The 15,260-nt window shown below is 40.8% G+C and overlaps 1 protein-coding gene across 15 annotated transcripts in view; it reads right to left on the minus strand.

Moving 5' to 3' along the window:
• MARK3 (microtubule affinity regulating kinase 3) overlaps window positions 1-15,260 on the minus strand; it is a 101,682-nt gene that overhangs the window by 55,855 nt on the left and 30,567 nt on the right. For 14 of the 15 annotated variants that reach the window (XM_020913499.2, XM_070477761.1, XM_020913498.2 and 11 more), the window contains exon 3: window positions 8,637-8,690. In XM_020913499.2, the coding sequence (XP_020769158.1) occupies window positions 8,637-8,690 (54 nt within the window). Of the gene's footprint in view, window positions 1-4,618; window positions 4,813-8,636; window positions 8,691-15,260 lie in introns of those variants that run through there. The other variant, XM_070477763.1, reaches the window with a different exon arrangement.

Here is a 15,260-nt window from a genome sequence, read left to right on the forward strand (position 1 = left end):
CACCAGATGGGCAAGGAAAAGTAAAGAAATCCAGAAATTTGGTTAGGAGGAGTCTGAGAGGGAGGAGATATTCAGCAGTGGTAGTGGCACCAGCCCACAAGACTTAAACCACTGGAGGAAGGGGTCACCTTTAACAAAGGGCACCCTCAGAAAGAGGAGAGAAATTAAGAACCCTGCAGGGAAGCAAAAGAAGTCCGGGATCCATTCTCATCTGAGACAAGCACCCGGATGGATCCCTCTGCCTCACCCTAGACCCAACCAGTGGGCACCTCCAGGGGGTGGAGTATCCTGAAGAAAACATGGACTTTTTTTTTTTTAAACTCCACTGTGTGTTTAGTCACCCAGTCATGTCAGACTCATTGTGACTCCATAGACTGCAGCCCGCCAGGTTACTCTATCCATGGGATTTTCCAGGCAAGAACACTGAAGTGGGTCGCCATGCCCTCCTCCAGGGGATCTTTCCAACACAGGGGTCGAAACCACATCTCCTGTGTCTCCTGCATGGCAGGTAGATTCTTTACCCGCTAAGCCAGAGGCTTCCACGAGAGATGATTCTAATGCACAGCAAGGGTTAAAAAAGATTGGCCTAAGGAGACTGAAGCAAAGGTACTCCAAATAACCTAGTGTGGTTAACAGTAAAAGTAAATTACATTGTAGACCATATGAAAAGCATGAACCGGTTCTCTCTGCTTCCAAATATACAGTTCTTTGGTTTGTCCAACAACTAAGATTTCCTGGGATGCCAAGAAAAGGTCACTTACAGACCTCTTAAGCATTACAGTGGCTTCAAAAAAAAAAAAAAAAAAAACATCAACTTAAGAAAACAGACTTGAGTGAGTGTAAGCAGAATTTCCCAGAAAGACCCTGATAAAAGGAATCCATAGTCAATACGTCAATAATCATTCAGTAAACTGGTATGTATCTTACACATACTTTCTTTTTTTTTGGTTGCACTGTGCTGTTATAAAGAAAGCTGAACACTGAAGAATTAATGCTTTTGAACTGTGGTGTTGAAGATTCCTGAGAGTCCCTTGGACTGCAAGGAGATCACACCTGTCAGTCCTAAAGGAAATCAATCCTGATTATTCATTTTAAGGGCTGATGCTGAAGCTGAAGCTCCAATACTTCGGCCACTGATGCGAAAAACTGACTCACTGGAAAAGACCCTGATGCTGGGAAAGACTGAAGGCAGGAGAAGGGGACAGAGGATGAGATGGTTGGATGCCATCACCGACTTGATGGATTATGAGTTTGAGCAAGCTCCGGGAGTTGGTGATAGACAGGGAAGCCTGGCATGCTGCAGTCCATGAGGTCATAAAGAGTCAGACACAACTGAGTGACTGAACTGAACCGTGCTGTTACTCAGGATCTCAGTTCCCTGACCAGGGACTGAACCCATGCCCCCTGCAGTGGAAGGGCAGGGTTCTAACCAATGGAACACTAGGGAATTCTCATAATTTGCGCATACTTGAATTTAAGGTTCATTCTTCTTTTTCTTCTGTAATTTTGATTAATACTTTTTAAACAGAGGGATTTCCTTTTCTAATAGTCTGGACTTAAGAATGGTGCTTGAGTCTTACTGAAAAAAATGTTTTCCTGGGTCAGCAAGATCAACTATAACATGGATTCTACATTGAGGGCTCTGTCTCTGCCCTGTCAGATCTTTAACTGGACAAAGACATCCTTGTCCAAAGCGCAGAACACCAGATTAGAAGTGACAGGTAATACAAAACACTCATTTTTCAAAACTACCCCTGGCAGACTGGAATTACAGCAGGAAACCAATTAAATGGCTTTCAGCAAAAATCAGATAAATTCAGATAAGGAAAAAAATGGAAGGGGACAGAGGATGAGATGGTTGGATATGGATATGGATATGGAATAAACTAGCCCTGTGTTGAGGGCAAGTCCTGTAGTTGGCCCAAAAAGCTCAGTGTTTATTCTGGAAATGGGACCAATAAGACTCAAAATAGGTGATTATATTGCATTAGTAGGGTTTGGGCTTTTTTCTTTTTGGATTGCCATATTCATCACAGCTCCACATGAAGAACAGAGAACAGTGTTATACATGTTTCTAGATGACAGATGTTTAACTAGAAAAGAAAAAAATTTGGTCAATAACTGGAGTCATCAACACTGGAACAGAGAGGCACAGGAAGAAGAATGCCTCCATCTCTCTATGTGTTTAAAGCTGGCTAAGTGCCAAATCACTTGCTTCAGTCACGTTCGACTCTTTGCGATCCTATGGACTGCAGCCTGCCAGGGTCCTCTATGGGATTCTTCAGGCAAGAATACTGCAATGGGATGCCATGCCCTGCTCCAGGGGATCTTCCCAACCCAGGTCTCCTGCACTGCAGGCAGATTCTTTACCAGTGAGCCACCACGGAAACTCTAATGTTAGCTAACCAGCTATGACAAACATATACTAAGAAAAAAGAAGTCAATTATTTCATTAATTTACATAGTTCTTGTTTTTAACTAAATGGTACCAGTTTAAGAAACAGATGATGGATTGCTTATATTGATGTAAGGCGATCAAGAAGACTATTGTTTTTAAAAAAATTTCATTTGGCTGTATCGACTCTTAGCTGTGGCATGCAGGATCTTTTGTTGTGGCGCATGGACTTTCCAGTTGTGGCACTCCAAGCTCAGCAGTTGTGGGATGTAGGTTTAGTTGCTCCGCAGCATGTGGGGTCTTAGTTCTCTGACCAGGGATCGAACCCGCATCCCCTGTATTGCAAGGTGGATTAACCACTGGACCATCAGGTAAGTCCCAAGACTATTTCTAAAACAACACAATCTCAGTCAGAAGAACCCAGGGGAAGGTTAGGGAACCGCTGAAAAGGTTATTATACACAGACGACTGTTCCTTCCAGAGCCGGGGCGTTTGAGGCTCCCAGTCCGGCCTGACACGGGCTCTGGCTCAGGCCCTACACGGCCCTGCAGACTCGCAGGCCGCTGCAGCCCGCCGCTGCTGATGCTCCCCACACTGTCTGTGCACTCCTCAATGAGGACCTCCACGTCAGCACTGCAAGGAGGACTGAAAATGTCTTTGCATGCTTCATGACTTACTGAAAAACATTTAGATCCTCAAGGCCTAGGTAAAATTTTACTGCAAACCATATGGGTTCACCCAGAGTCCACTGCACTTGTCTAACTTACCATCACAAGGCTTGGTTCAGAAGAACAATAAAGTTTCTTAAATGAATTACTAAGAGGACACCCCTACACATTCCTCGCAACACTATCTCCTCACCCTGTATTTTAAAACATAAGTTATTATTCAGGTATGGTGAGCCAAGAGGTTAGGAGAAGACTACCACTGAAAGGATGGTTACTTAGAGTTCCCAAGGGGCACACAGTACATTCAGGGCCTTTTGAGGGAGCACCAGGATGGGTCGGGAGACAGAGAGAGCAAGGGGAAAGCGTGGGCAAGTTTCTATCCTGGTTTCCACAGGAGAGGCAAGTCCAGGCAGGCCGAGCAGGCTGAGGACTGGTTCCTTTGGATAATTTCAACAGACCTCAGGTCTAAGTATAGCTGTTAGGTGCCTAGCACCTGCAGGGCAGAGAAACAGCTGCCTCCTGGAGTTTGAGAACAAGCAGAGGATGTGGTCGGAGCATGGGCTCTGCACTGCTTGGTCTGCACCTGAACAGTCCTCACAGGGGAGCAGTTTTCTATTTCCAGGAGCTGGCGAATTCTGGGAGTACTCTCTCCCAGACCAGCCAGAGCATCAAGAATACAAAAAATAGGAAAATACAGTTAATATATCTTGCTCTGTTTCTCTTTATGGCACTGACATGACATTACACCATGTATCTGCTTACTGCTACTCCCCTATTATGATGTCAATTCTATGAAAGCCAGAACTTCATTTGGTTCAATGTTTATCCTCAGTACTTAGAACAGTGCCTGGCACACAGCAGGTATTTACTAGAAGTGCTTGTTAAGTGAAAGAGTAAACAAATTTGCATTAAGACATGAGTTATGCAAAGTTCAGAAGGGGAGGTGGGGAACAAGGCTTTCTTTTCTCACGTACTTGGAATATTTCTTCAAATTTGAAATTATTAACTAACTTCTTCACCACCACTACAGAGAAAAGTCTCAGGTTAGTTCCCACCTCAACGAGGGAAATTTAATCACAGAAGGGTAGCGTAAGTAAATGCAATGAGTCCATGCTCTGGAGTTGGACTAAGATTTACATCTTTGCTCCATCACCTACGAACTGGAGAGCTTGACTATATTAACTGTTCAGTTTGTCTCCTCAGTGGAAAGTCAAGATGCTAGCAATACTCACCTAACAGAGTATGAAGAGGAAAAGATATCCATCAGGCTAGTTAGTGTGAAAAAGCCTCTGTATGTGGGGACACAGGAAGCACACACTCTAGCATCTAACGACAATGAAATCCTATCCAATGAGGGACGAGAGGACACTGCTTACAGCAAGTGCTCTTGTTATCTAAACTGAGCTAAACATGCTTTCACTAAGAGTTCACTTAGAGTTCAACTCCACACTGACTACACCCATCATGAAATGACTGCTCACACATCTATCAGTTAGGGGACTCTGGGCAGGTCACTTTACCTCCTGGCCTCTCTCTCCTGAATAACAGAGCTTACCTCATGAAACTGTTCCACAATGTGATATGTGGAGATGGGGCATCCAGGAATTAAGTCGGTTTAGATGAGGTCATGAGGGTGTTTCCTTATGATGGGATTAGTGCCCTTTTAAGCAGAGACATCAGAGAGCATGCACACGTGCTCACACACCTTCCCCCCACTTTGTTGTGAAGACACAGTGAGATGGCAGCTCTCTGCAATCCAAAAAGAAAGCTCTCACCAGAACCCGACCATGCCAGCAACCCTGATTTTGGACTTTCCAGCCTCTAGAACTGTGTGAAATAAACACAATTTGTGAAATAAAGCCACCCAGTCTACAGTATTTTATTATAGCACCTTGAGCAAACTACTACAGTACTTTATACTAAACATGCAAATTTAAGCCATTATCAGAAGTAGTCTACAGCAAATAGGTCCTATGAGACCCAAGTCAGAACCCACAATTCAATTCTTAAGCTTTACTTACTTCCTGTGAGGGTAAAATTAAAGAAACAAACAGAAATATCTCTAGGAAAAGAATTAAAAAAAGAGAGAGAGAAAATAGATACATATATATGCATAACTGATTCACTTTGCTGTACACTGCAACTAAAATAGCATTGTAAATCAACTACACTCCAAAAATAAAAAACCAAAGAAAATCTTCTACTCTCCCTCAAAATCAACATTCAGCAGGATACACAATAACAACACTCAGTCCTTAGCATATGCCAGGAACTACACCCAGCTCTTCTAAGGGCTTTTAAATGTTAACTTATTTAATTCTCACCAGAGCCCTAGAGATAATGTTATTATTTCCATTTTAAAAACAGGGAAATGAAGATCCAGGGAGGTGACATGTCACAAAGTTAGGCTAGGCTGAAGCCTAAACTTGAATCCATGTAGCCTGGCTTCACCATTTTCCCACCCATGACTCTATACTCCCTCTCTTTATGTTAGTACTACTCCAAGATTAGGAAAGAAAATAACTTCGGGTGGGTCACACTTGGTGCACTGGCATGTCTTAATAAAGTAAAAACTTGCATCTTTATGACACACAAAACAAAGCAAGGCTGCAAGACCATTCGCGTGTAACCAAATCAAAGCTAAAAATGACTTTATAAAACCAGTAAGAAGACTAACATTTTTAAAACTCCTGTTGTTTTCAACAGCATTATAGGTACACAACGTTACACATTTCTTTTCTTTTTTTTTTCGTTACACATTTCTTTAAAGGCTGACCTAAAAGACATTTATAAACAGAAAAATGTCTCAGGGATAGTTACTTAGAAATTAAGTAGTACCAAAAAAAACCATGGAGAAAGATATATCTTACTAGAATCTAACATTTATTCACTCAGTGGCTAGAAAAATTAAAAGGAGAAATGAAGAACTTGTCAGTGAAAATAATGTCAGTTTACAAATACACAATCACCTCAGGTTTGCTTATCTGCATTTATCAAACATGATCTATGTGTGAGCCAGGATACTGCGAACACTTTTACACTAACTACCTTAACAGTGGTGTTCAAACACTGCCTGAAAGAACCAGTCCACATACTTTTGGCAGTGGCAGTACAAAAAGATTGCATACTGTTGACAGAATGCGCCTTAATGTAAATGTTAGCTCCTAAAGCTGTACACCAAGCTCCAGAGTTTAAGATCACAATATAAGGGCTCTGCTGCTGATGCAGGTGTGGTAACAACTGTAAGTGACGCTGAGGAAGAAAATCAGAAGAAGTACTGTTCCAGGAGCGTAAGATGCTATACCACCCTGCTGCCACTCTTCCATGGAAAAGAAACTCAGTGAAAAAGAATTCTGAAGGAAATATTTATAGGATGCTTTTAATTTATAAGAAAAGAATATGAACACATGATTTACAGTTTAAAACAATGTCCTAAAACTGAAAATATTACACCTTTCAGATTATTTAACTTCGATGGATCTTCCTTTAGTATAAATCTTCTGTGGCTGGTTCATACTTGTACCATACCAAACAAATCTTAAAAGTCATATCTATTGTTTATGTGCCAAAATTAATGCTGAACAAATCTGCATAATCTCACTATCAAGCTAGCCAGACAACCTATCATGTACTGAATTGATAGTGATAAGACAAACTGTAATTTGTGATAATAAAAAAGAATAGTGGCAATTAAAAACTATGACCAAAAATAATGAAAAAAGCAATCAAGCATGAAACAAAAATTGCAATCAACTCAATACTATGATAAAATTCTTCCTAGAAAAATGCTAGAATTTCAGTTATTTACAAGTACACTTGAACAATGGAAGATTTGCAACATCATTACAATCCTCAGCAAACCTCTTTACATACTAATTTTAGTTCTGAACACCAAGTTTTTATAACCCCTTACCTAATAATTAGCACCAAGTCCCTAGGTACATGAAGAAATGAAAGTTTAAGGAAAGGGATATAATTTCATCTTCAGAACAAAGGACTAGAATTTCTGGATCCTTTCAGGGCCACCCTGAAAATCCTTAAAGCCCACTATGTCCTGCAGAACCACTTGTTTAAATAACATTTTCAGTGCAAGATAAAATCTACCTCACTTCCCACCTCAACCTCTATCCCACCCCTCAAGGATAGGATTTCAAAATCATGATGTAAATGGAAAATAACCATTGGAACTACATTAGAAATGTACAAAAGGCATTATACTTAAAATATCTTACACATTGCTTTGCAGTATACAAAACTCTTTTATGTGTTATTTCATGGATATAATCCATCATGAAAAGATTTAATCTCCATTTAATTATTTTTTTATTATTTTCAATTGAAGTTTAGTTGACATACAATATTATGTTTGCTTCAGGTATACAACATAGTGACCTGACAATCAAATACATTATGAAATGATCACCATGTTAAGTCCAATAACCACCTGTCACCATATAAAATTATCATCACATTATTGACTTCGTTCCTTAAGCTATACGTTATATCCCCATGACTTGTTTACTTCATAACTAGAAGTTTTTACCACTTAAGTCTTCCTTACCTATTTCACTCAATTCCCCTCTGGCAACCAACAGTTTTGCTCTCTGTAAGTCTGTTTCTGTTTTGTTTTTTAGATTCCACATATAAGTGAGATCATATGGTACTAGTCTTTGTCTGACTTACTTTACTTAGTGAAATTATCTCTGTTTTTAAAGATGAGAAACCCAATGTCAGAAAGTTAAGTGACTAGCTCAAGGTCAAGTGAGACACTCAGTTAAGTGGCAGAGGACTTCCTGTTTATTTCTAGGTCTCCGTACCTTCCAGCTACCACAGGCCAAGTCTAGAAATCTAATGAAGAATGCAAAAAGGCTTTGCAAAACTACAAGGGACTAGAAGGATGTTTTTATGAAGAGTGCTAATCACTCATTGATGCACCAGTGAAATACCTATGACCAGGCCCAGCCTGAGCAAGGACATCTTCCCAAGGGCCATGAGGACCTTGAAAAGAGGCCCAGGTGATTTTAACATGCAGCACGTAGAGAACCTCTGAGCCACACCAGATAATGCAAATGGCAGCAGTGTATTACAAACATGTTTTCAATTATCAGTTCAGTTTTACTTTTTTCCTTTCATATGAATTAATCATCACTCCTTAAGTAGACATATAGTGATAGCTTAATAAAGTTAAAAGTGCCGACTTGAAAAAAGATCACAGCTGTAAAAGATGTATAACTCTGCATAAGACTAATTACATGAAAATACGTTTTTCTGTCTTTTTATAATTCTATTCTAGTCAATATTTAGAATATTCAATTTGAAAGTACCGCCTTCAGTTTGTGCTATTAAGTACATTTTAAAAATCATTATCTTCAACTGGAAAGGAAGGAAAAAATCGAACAATACTGCATTTAAACAATATTACATTTAAGTAGTATTCATCTGAGGAAGAGGAAGCTTTACTGTGTACTAAACACAATAAAAGTTATAGTACAGGTAATTAATGGACAAATTAGATGGCAATTAGCACTGAAAATCATTTTTTAAAAAAATACTGGCTGTTGGATCAATCTTACCTTTTGTAGGCTTGTTGGATTCAACTGAGTTTTGTCAATTATTTTTATTGCAACCTAGAAAAAAATAAATTAATAAATATTTATGGATTTTAATAATTTGGTGTGAAAGTCACTCATTCATGTCCAACTCTGTGAGACCACATGGACTATAGAGTCCATGGAATTCTCCAGGCCAGAATACTGGAGTGGGCAGCCTTTCCCTTCTCCAGGTGATCTTCCCAACCCAGGGATCGAGCCCAGGTCTCCTGCATTGCAGGCAAATTCTCTACCAGCTGAGCCAGAAGGGAAGTCCAAGAACACTGGAGTGGGTACCCTATCCCTTCTCCAGCAGATCTTCCTGACCCAAGAATCCAACCTGCATTGCAGGCAGATTCTTTACCAACTGAGCTATCAGGGAAGCCCAAGAATTTGGTAATCACAGATTAACTGGTAACAGTTTTGTGAACACCCAGACACTGGTAACAGTTTTGTGAACACCCAGACAACAAGAGACACTGTTGAAAACAAGCACTTAAACAAATCTTAAAAACTTAAAACTCAACTAGTTACAATTATTTAACATTTTATAAATATTTTATAATTGACAAGAGGGGCTTCATACAAATATGGGTACAATATTTTACACTTAAACAGACAAGGGGGAAAAAAACTCCCAGAAACCATGCCACAAGGGGAGAGATTATATAATGAAAATATTCATTTATTCATCATTTTTATCTAATTTGCAATCCAAATCGAAATCCAGCTGAGCTATTTCAAACCCTAAAAAATGATACCATTAAAGTGCTGCACTCAATATGCCAGCACATTTAGAAAACTCAGCAGTGTGGCCATGGGACTGGAAAAGGTCAGTTTTCATTCCAATCCAAAAGAAAGGCAATGCAAAGAATGTTCAAACTGCCACACAACTGCACTCATCTCACATGCTAGCAAAGTAATGCTCAAAATTGTCCAAGTGAGGCTACAACAGTATGTGAACCAAGAACTTTCAGATGTTCAAGGTGGATTTAGAAAAGGCAGAGGAACCAGAGATTAAATTGCCAACATCCGTTGGCTCACAGAAAAAACAAGACAGTTCCAGAAAAACGTCTACTTCTGCTTTACTGACTACACCAAAGCCTTTGACTGTGGATCACAACAAACTGGAAAATTCTTAAAGAGATGGGAAAACCAGACCACCTTACCTGCCTCCTGAGGAACCTGTATGCAAGTCAAGAGGCAACAGAATGGAACATGGACCAATAAACTGGTTCAAATTTGGGAAAGGATTATGTCCAGCCTATATACTGTCACCATGCTTATTTAACTTATATGCAGAGTACACCATGCAAAATGCTGGGATGGCTCAATCACAAGCTGGAATCAAGACTGTCAGAAATTATCAACAACCTCAGAAATGCAGATGATACCATTCTAATGGCAGAAAGTGAAGAGGTGCCTCCTGATGAAGATGAAAGAGGAGAATGAAAAATCTGGCTTAAAACTCAATATTCGAAAAGCTAAGATCATGGCATCACTTCATTGCAAACAGATGGGAAAAGTGGTAACAGTGACAGATTTTCTTTTCCTGGGCTCTAAAATCATTGTGGATGGTGACTGCAGTCATGAATCTAAAAGACGCTTGCTCCTTGGAAAAAAAGCAATGACAAACCTAGACAGTATTTTAAAAAGTAGAGACATCACTTTACCAACAAAAGTCCATATAGTCAAAACTGTGGTTTTTCCAGTAGTCATGTAGGGATATGAGAATTGGAACATAAAGAAGGCTAAGCGCCAAAGAACTGGTGCTTTCGAACTATGGTGCTGGAGAAGACTCTTGAGAGTTCCTTGAACAGCAAAGAGATCAAACCAGTCAATCCTACAGGAAATCAACCCTGAATATTCACTGGAACAACTGATGAAGAAGCTCCAATACTTTGCCCACCTGATGCAAAGAGCTGACTCACTCAAAAAGAACCTCATATTGGCAAAGACTGAGGGCAGGACGAGAAGCGGGTAGCAGAGGATGAAATGGTTAGATGGCATCACCGACTCTATAGACATGAGTTGAGCAAAATCCGGGTGACAGTGAAGGACATGGAAGCCTGGCAAGCTCAAGTCCAAGGGATCCCAAAGAGTTAGACATGACTTAGCGACTGAACAACAATGGATATCCAAAACTAGGGACTACAGACAGCAAGAAGGGGGGGTGGGGTGGCGACAGGGGACAGAAGGGGACATAAGCGAATAGAGTCTGTACCATGAACTAGGGAACATACATAATTAATCCAGCTTTACACCTGAGGTCCAGAACAACAAATGATCTCACCCCAAACCGACAAGGCTGTGTCCTACCACGTGTCCCTCAGAACACAGATTGAAAAATTCTTTGTCAGCAGTTCTTGCACTTTTTGGTCCCTTTTATATTCTTAAAGATTATGCTGAACCAAATACAGGTTGTATCTATCAATATTTGGGCTTCCTCGCTGGCTCAGCAGTAAAGAATCCTGCAATGCAGGAGCCGCAGGAGATGTGTGTTCGATCCCTGGATCAGGAAGGTTCCCTGGAGAAAGAATTGGCAATCCACTCCAATATTCTTGCTTGGGAAATTCCATGGACAGAGGAGCCTGGAGGGCTACAGTCCATGGGGTAGCAAAGAGTCAGACACAACTTAGCGACTAAACAACATCAACAGCAAAAAGACAAACACAAATACCTCATACTCCTATGAGGTTCCTAGAATATTCAAAAGCATAGAGATAGAAAGCAGAACGTTGGTTGCCAGGGGCTGGAGAGAAGACGGAATGGCAAATTTAATGGATACAGTTTCAGTTTCACAAGATGAAGAGTTCAGGAGATGAATGGTGGTGATGGCTGCACAACATTATGGATGTATTTAATACGACTGAAATACACATTTTAAAATAGTTAATACATTTTATACTATGTGCACGTTATCATAATAAAAAACTGAAGAAGTCTACTGCATGTTAATATAAATAACATTTTAACAAAATTCTCACATGTCCTCCTGTAGTCAATTGGTTATTATATCACATGTCACACCACTTCTGGAAAATTCTACTTTACACTTGTGGAAAAGAATGAAAGAAGCAAATAATGCCTTAACGGTGTTACCAAAACAGTTTTGATTTTGCAGACCCCCATTAAAAGGATCTCAGAACACCTACACGGGTCCACATTCCTACTTCAAAAACCCTGTACTACTCAAATTAATGCTTTTTTAAAAAACTGCTTAACTTGGTTTAAAGTCTTCATCTGCCCATATATTTGATTACTTGCTAGGAACCTATTCACCTCCTAATGAGCTAAAGAAAGGCATCCAGTGAGTCCAACCCTGGAGTTGAAGAAACCCATCACCCCTTTACCCCTGCCTGGGAGGGAAAAAAATCAGAATTGGTGGAGGAGGGGAGAGTTAATGAGTGTACACGACTGAAAAAGCAAAGTCAAAATTCTAGTTTTGTATTTGGAAAATTTAAGTCTTGATGGAAGCTACTTGATGGAAATCAAATAAAGTAAAAGGAAATACTGGCTTCTGACGTATGCAAACGATGACCACCTTGTGCGTACCTCAGCTGGGGAGAGAACATCCTATTATAGCCCCAGCACACAAGCTGTACACAGGAAGTAGTCAGTGCTTACTGCGGCGACCCGGGGCCTTCAACACTCGCATCAGTAACCACAGACACATCACAGATGGAGACAGAGCAGTGAAGAACAGGGTTTCTGATATTTTAGCAAACATCAGTATGGTTTTAAAATTACATTATTTTAAAGTCAAGGGACTTCCTCAACAGTCCAGTGGCTAAGACTCTGCACTTCCACTGCAGGGGCATAGGTTCGATTCCTGGTTGGCGAAATAACATCTCACATGCCATGTGGCGTGGCCAAAAAACCCCACAAACTTTACTTTTGTAAGTAATTTTATGTGGTATACTTGGATCTGGCCATTCCCAAAGAAACCCCTTCGATAACACTGTTCTGGCCACAATCCTGCTTTCTTCCTTCTTCTCAGGTCCAAATCCACCATAAATGCTGTCTTTCCAGTTCAATTTCTATTGTCCTCAGAGGCCCCTTGTTCACTCATTTCTTCTGCCTTTGCTCAGTATCTACCTTCTAGAGATCCCATTCTGATTCTGTTAGTGTACATTTTCATTTTCAAGTACTGCTGTTCAAATGGGAGAAGGAAATGGCAACCCACTCCAGTATTCTTGCCGGGAGAATCCCATGGACAGAGGAGCCTGTTGGGCTGCTGTCTACAGCGTCACACAGAGTCAGACACAACTGAAGTGACTTAGCAGCAGCAGCAGCTGTTCAAATAGTATCTAAAGCAAACACAGTTCAAAATATGTTGCATTCAGCTAAATCCCACTGTGGAAGAGAGGATCTATCAAAAGCAAGTGTCCTCATTTAACACGATGTATGTATGTGTGGCAATGAAAGCTGAAGGGGAAGCTCCTAATCCCTTCTTCCTTCCAGTTCCCTGCTGGGATGACTCAACTACCAAAATAACTTAGGCCCAGAGCTGGAGCCAGGAGAAGAGCTCCGACCTCGAGGCAACTGTGGGGCATCACTAGGTGCCTGAGAAAGATGCAGACCCAACAGACCACTCAGTCATTCCCAAGGTTGTAGAGGGTGTGTGTGTATGGGTGTGCTCGCGGGTAATCGCACGCCTGCAAAACAAAAGCCAAGGGGGTTCACTAGGCAAGGAAACAGAAGTGTCCCTGCCACTTGTGTAAAGTTCCGGGAAATTCCATGTGTTCCCCTGATGCCTGAAGCAAAGTGGAAAATTACAAAATGGGAATAAAAGAGAGCTCACATGTAAGAAAGGCTTCCCTCAACATTCCTCAAATCAAGAGAGTGCAACAAACCTGTGGCAAACACCCACTGGAGAAAAATCCTTATCTTCCAGTTCCTGTCAATTAACTACTGGTCAAAAGAGCCTTATACCCTGCTCCTGACGGGTGTTAAAGCATTACAACTACTAGAAGAGCAGGGGAAAAAAAAGACTCCCAAGTCCTTTAAAAGGACACAGTAATCCAGAAGAATGGCATATTAGTCAGCTCAGGCTGTCACAGAAAAATACCACAGACAGGGTGGCTTAAAGAGTAGAAATTCATTTTCTCAGAGTTTGGGAAGCTGGACATCAGCGACCGGGGGTGCCAGCACAGGCAGTTCCTCCTGGCGAGCATGTGCTCACCTTCTCACCGTGTCCTTACAAGGCGGAAAAAGCAAGCAAGCTCTCTGGTGTCTCTTATAAGCACACTAATCCTATCAGATCAGGTGCCTACCCTTATGACCTAATTTAACCTAATTATTTCCACAAAGGCTCTATCTCCAAACAAGTTTTTACATCTGAATTCTGGGGGACCTCAATTCAGTCCACAGCAATGGAGAACAAGCCTATCAACTCCAAATTAAACCCTAACAGCACACAACACACTGAGTGAATGTCACGAGCACAAGGCAGAGTAAAAGACACACACAAATTAATAAACACTGTAAGATCAATAGTTTTAAGAGGAAAACAGAATAATCTGTGGGGTTTTAGAAGTCATTATAGTGGTTATCTCAGGGGGAAGAAAGTGAAATGATTAGAAGGAGGTAGAAGGGAGGACTTCTGGGGTTCAGATCATGGTGTATTTTTGCTCTGGGTCATGGTTTTGCAAACACTTATATTTTTTTCTGGATGTGTGCACTATATTTCAATATGGAGTTAATTTTTTTAAAGTCAGTGATGACTAAAAAACTATAGTTGAAAAGTCAATAGTTAATGATGCCTAAAATTGAAAAATAATTAAGAATAAAACCTAAAGATCAGTTTAAAAGGCTGAAAGTGGCCATCTTAGAGGAGATTAGGGAATTGGGGTGGGGCCAAGGAACATTAAAAAAAAAAAAAAGCACTGATTCTTTAAACTGTGTAATATATAATTAACTTGAATAAAAATAACTAAAGGGCTTCCCTGATAGCTCAGTTGGTAAAGAATCCACCTGCAAGCAGGAGACCCCCGTTTGATTAAAAGGCTCTTTCGTACCCATAGTGAGTACTTTCAGTTAAAGATGGCGCACTAATCATGTGCATTCTCTCTTCTCCCATCTGACAGTCCAATTAAACAATAAAAACAAAACAAATAAAAAAAAAAAAAAAAGCAAGGAGAATGGGAGAAGTAGCAGCAGCAAACAAGAGACCTGAAGCAATTTCTAGGAGACAGAAATCAAGAGGCACACACAGCAGGGCACACACAAGCCCAGAGTGTGCTCAAGGAAGGATACAACCCAGGAAAAACTTCACTGATGAGAGAAAACAATGCAATGCTGTGTAAATGAAGGTCCCAGTGAAAGGCCAACTTTCATCCCAGCCACGGTGAAGCTAAGCCAGCCAAGTCCACACACCTCATGTAAAAAGCTCTCAATGTGCTTCTGATTCCTCCACTCTTGAAAATGTTTTCAAGACTAAGTCACTTGAGTTCAGTTCAGTCACATCCGACTCTTTGTGACCGCATGGAACTGCAGCACACCAGGTTTCCCTGTCCATCACCAGCTCCTGGAGTTTACTCAAACTCATGTCCATGGAGTCGGTGATGCCATCCAACCATCTCATCCTGTTGTCCCCTCCTCCTCCTG

This window comes from Odocoileus virginianus, chromosome 16 (assembly GCF_023699985.2).
Source record: "Odocoileus virginianus isolate 20LAN1187 ecotype Illinois chromosome 16, Ovbor_1.2, whole genome shotgun sequence".
Classification (NCBI taxonomy): Eukaryota; Metazoa; Chordata; class Mammalia; order Artiodactyla; family Cervidae; genus Odocoileus; species Odocoileus virginianus.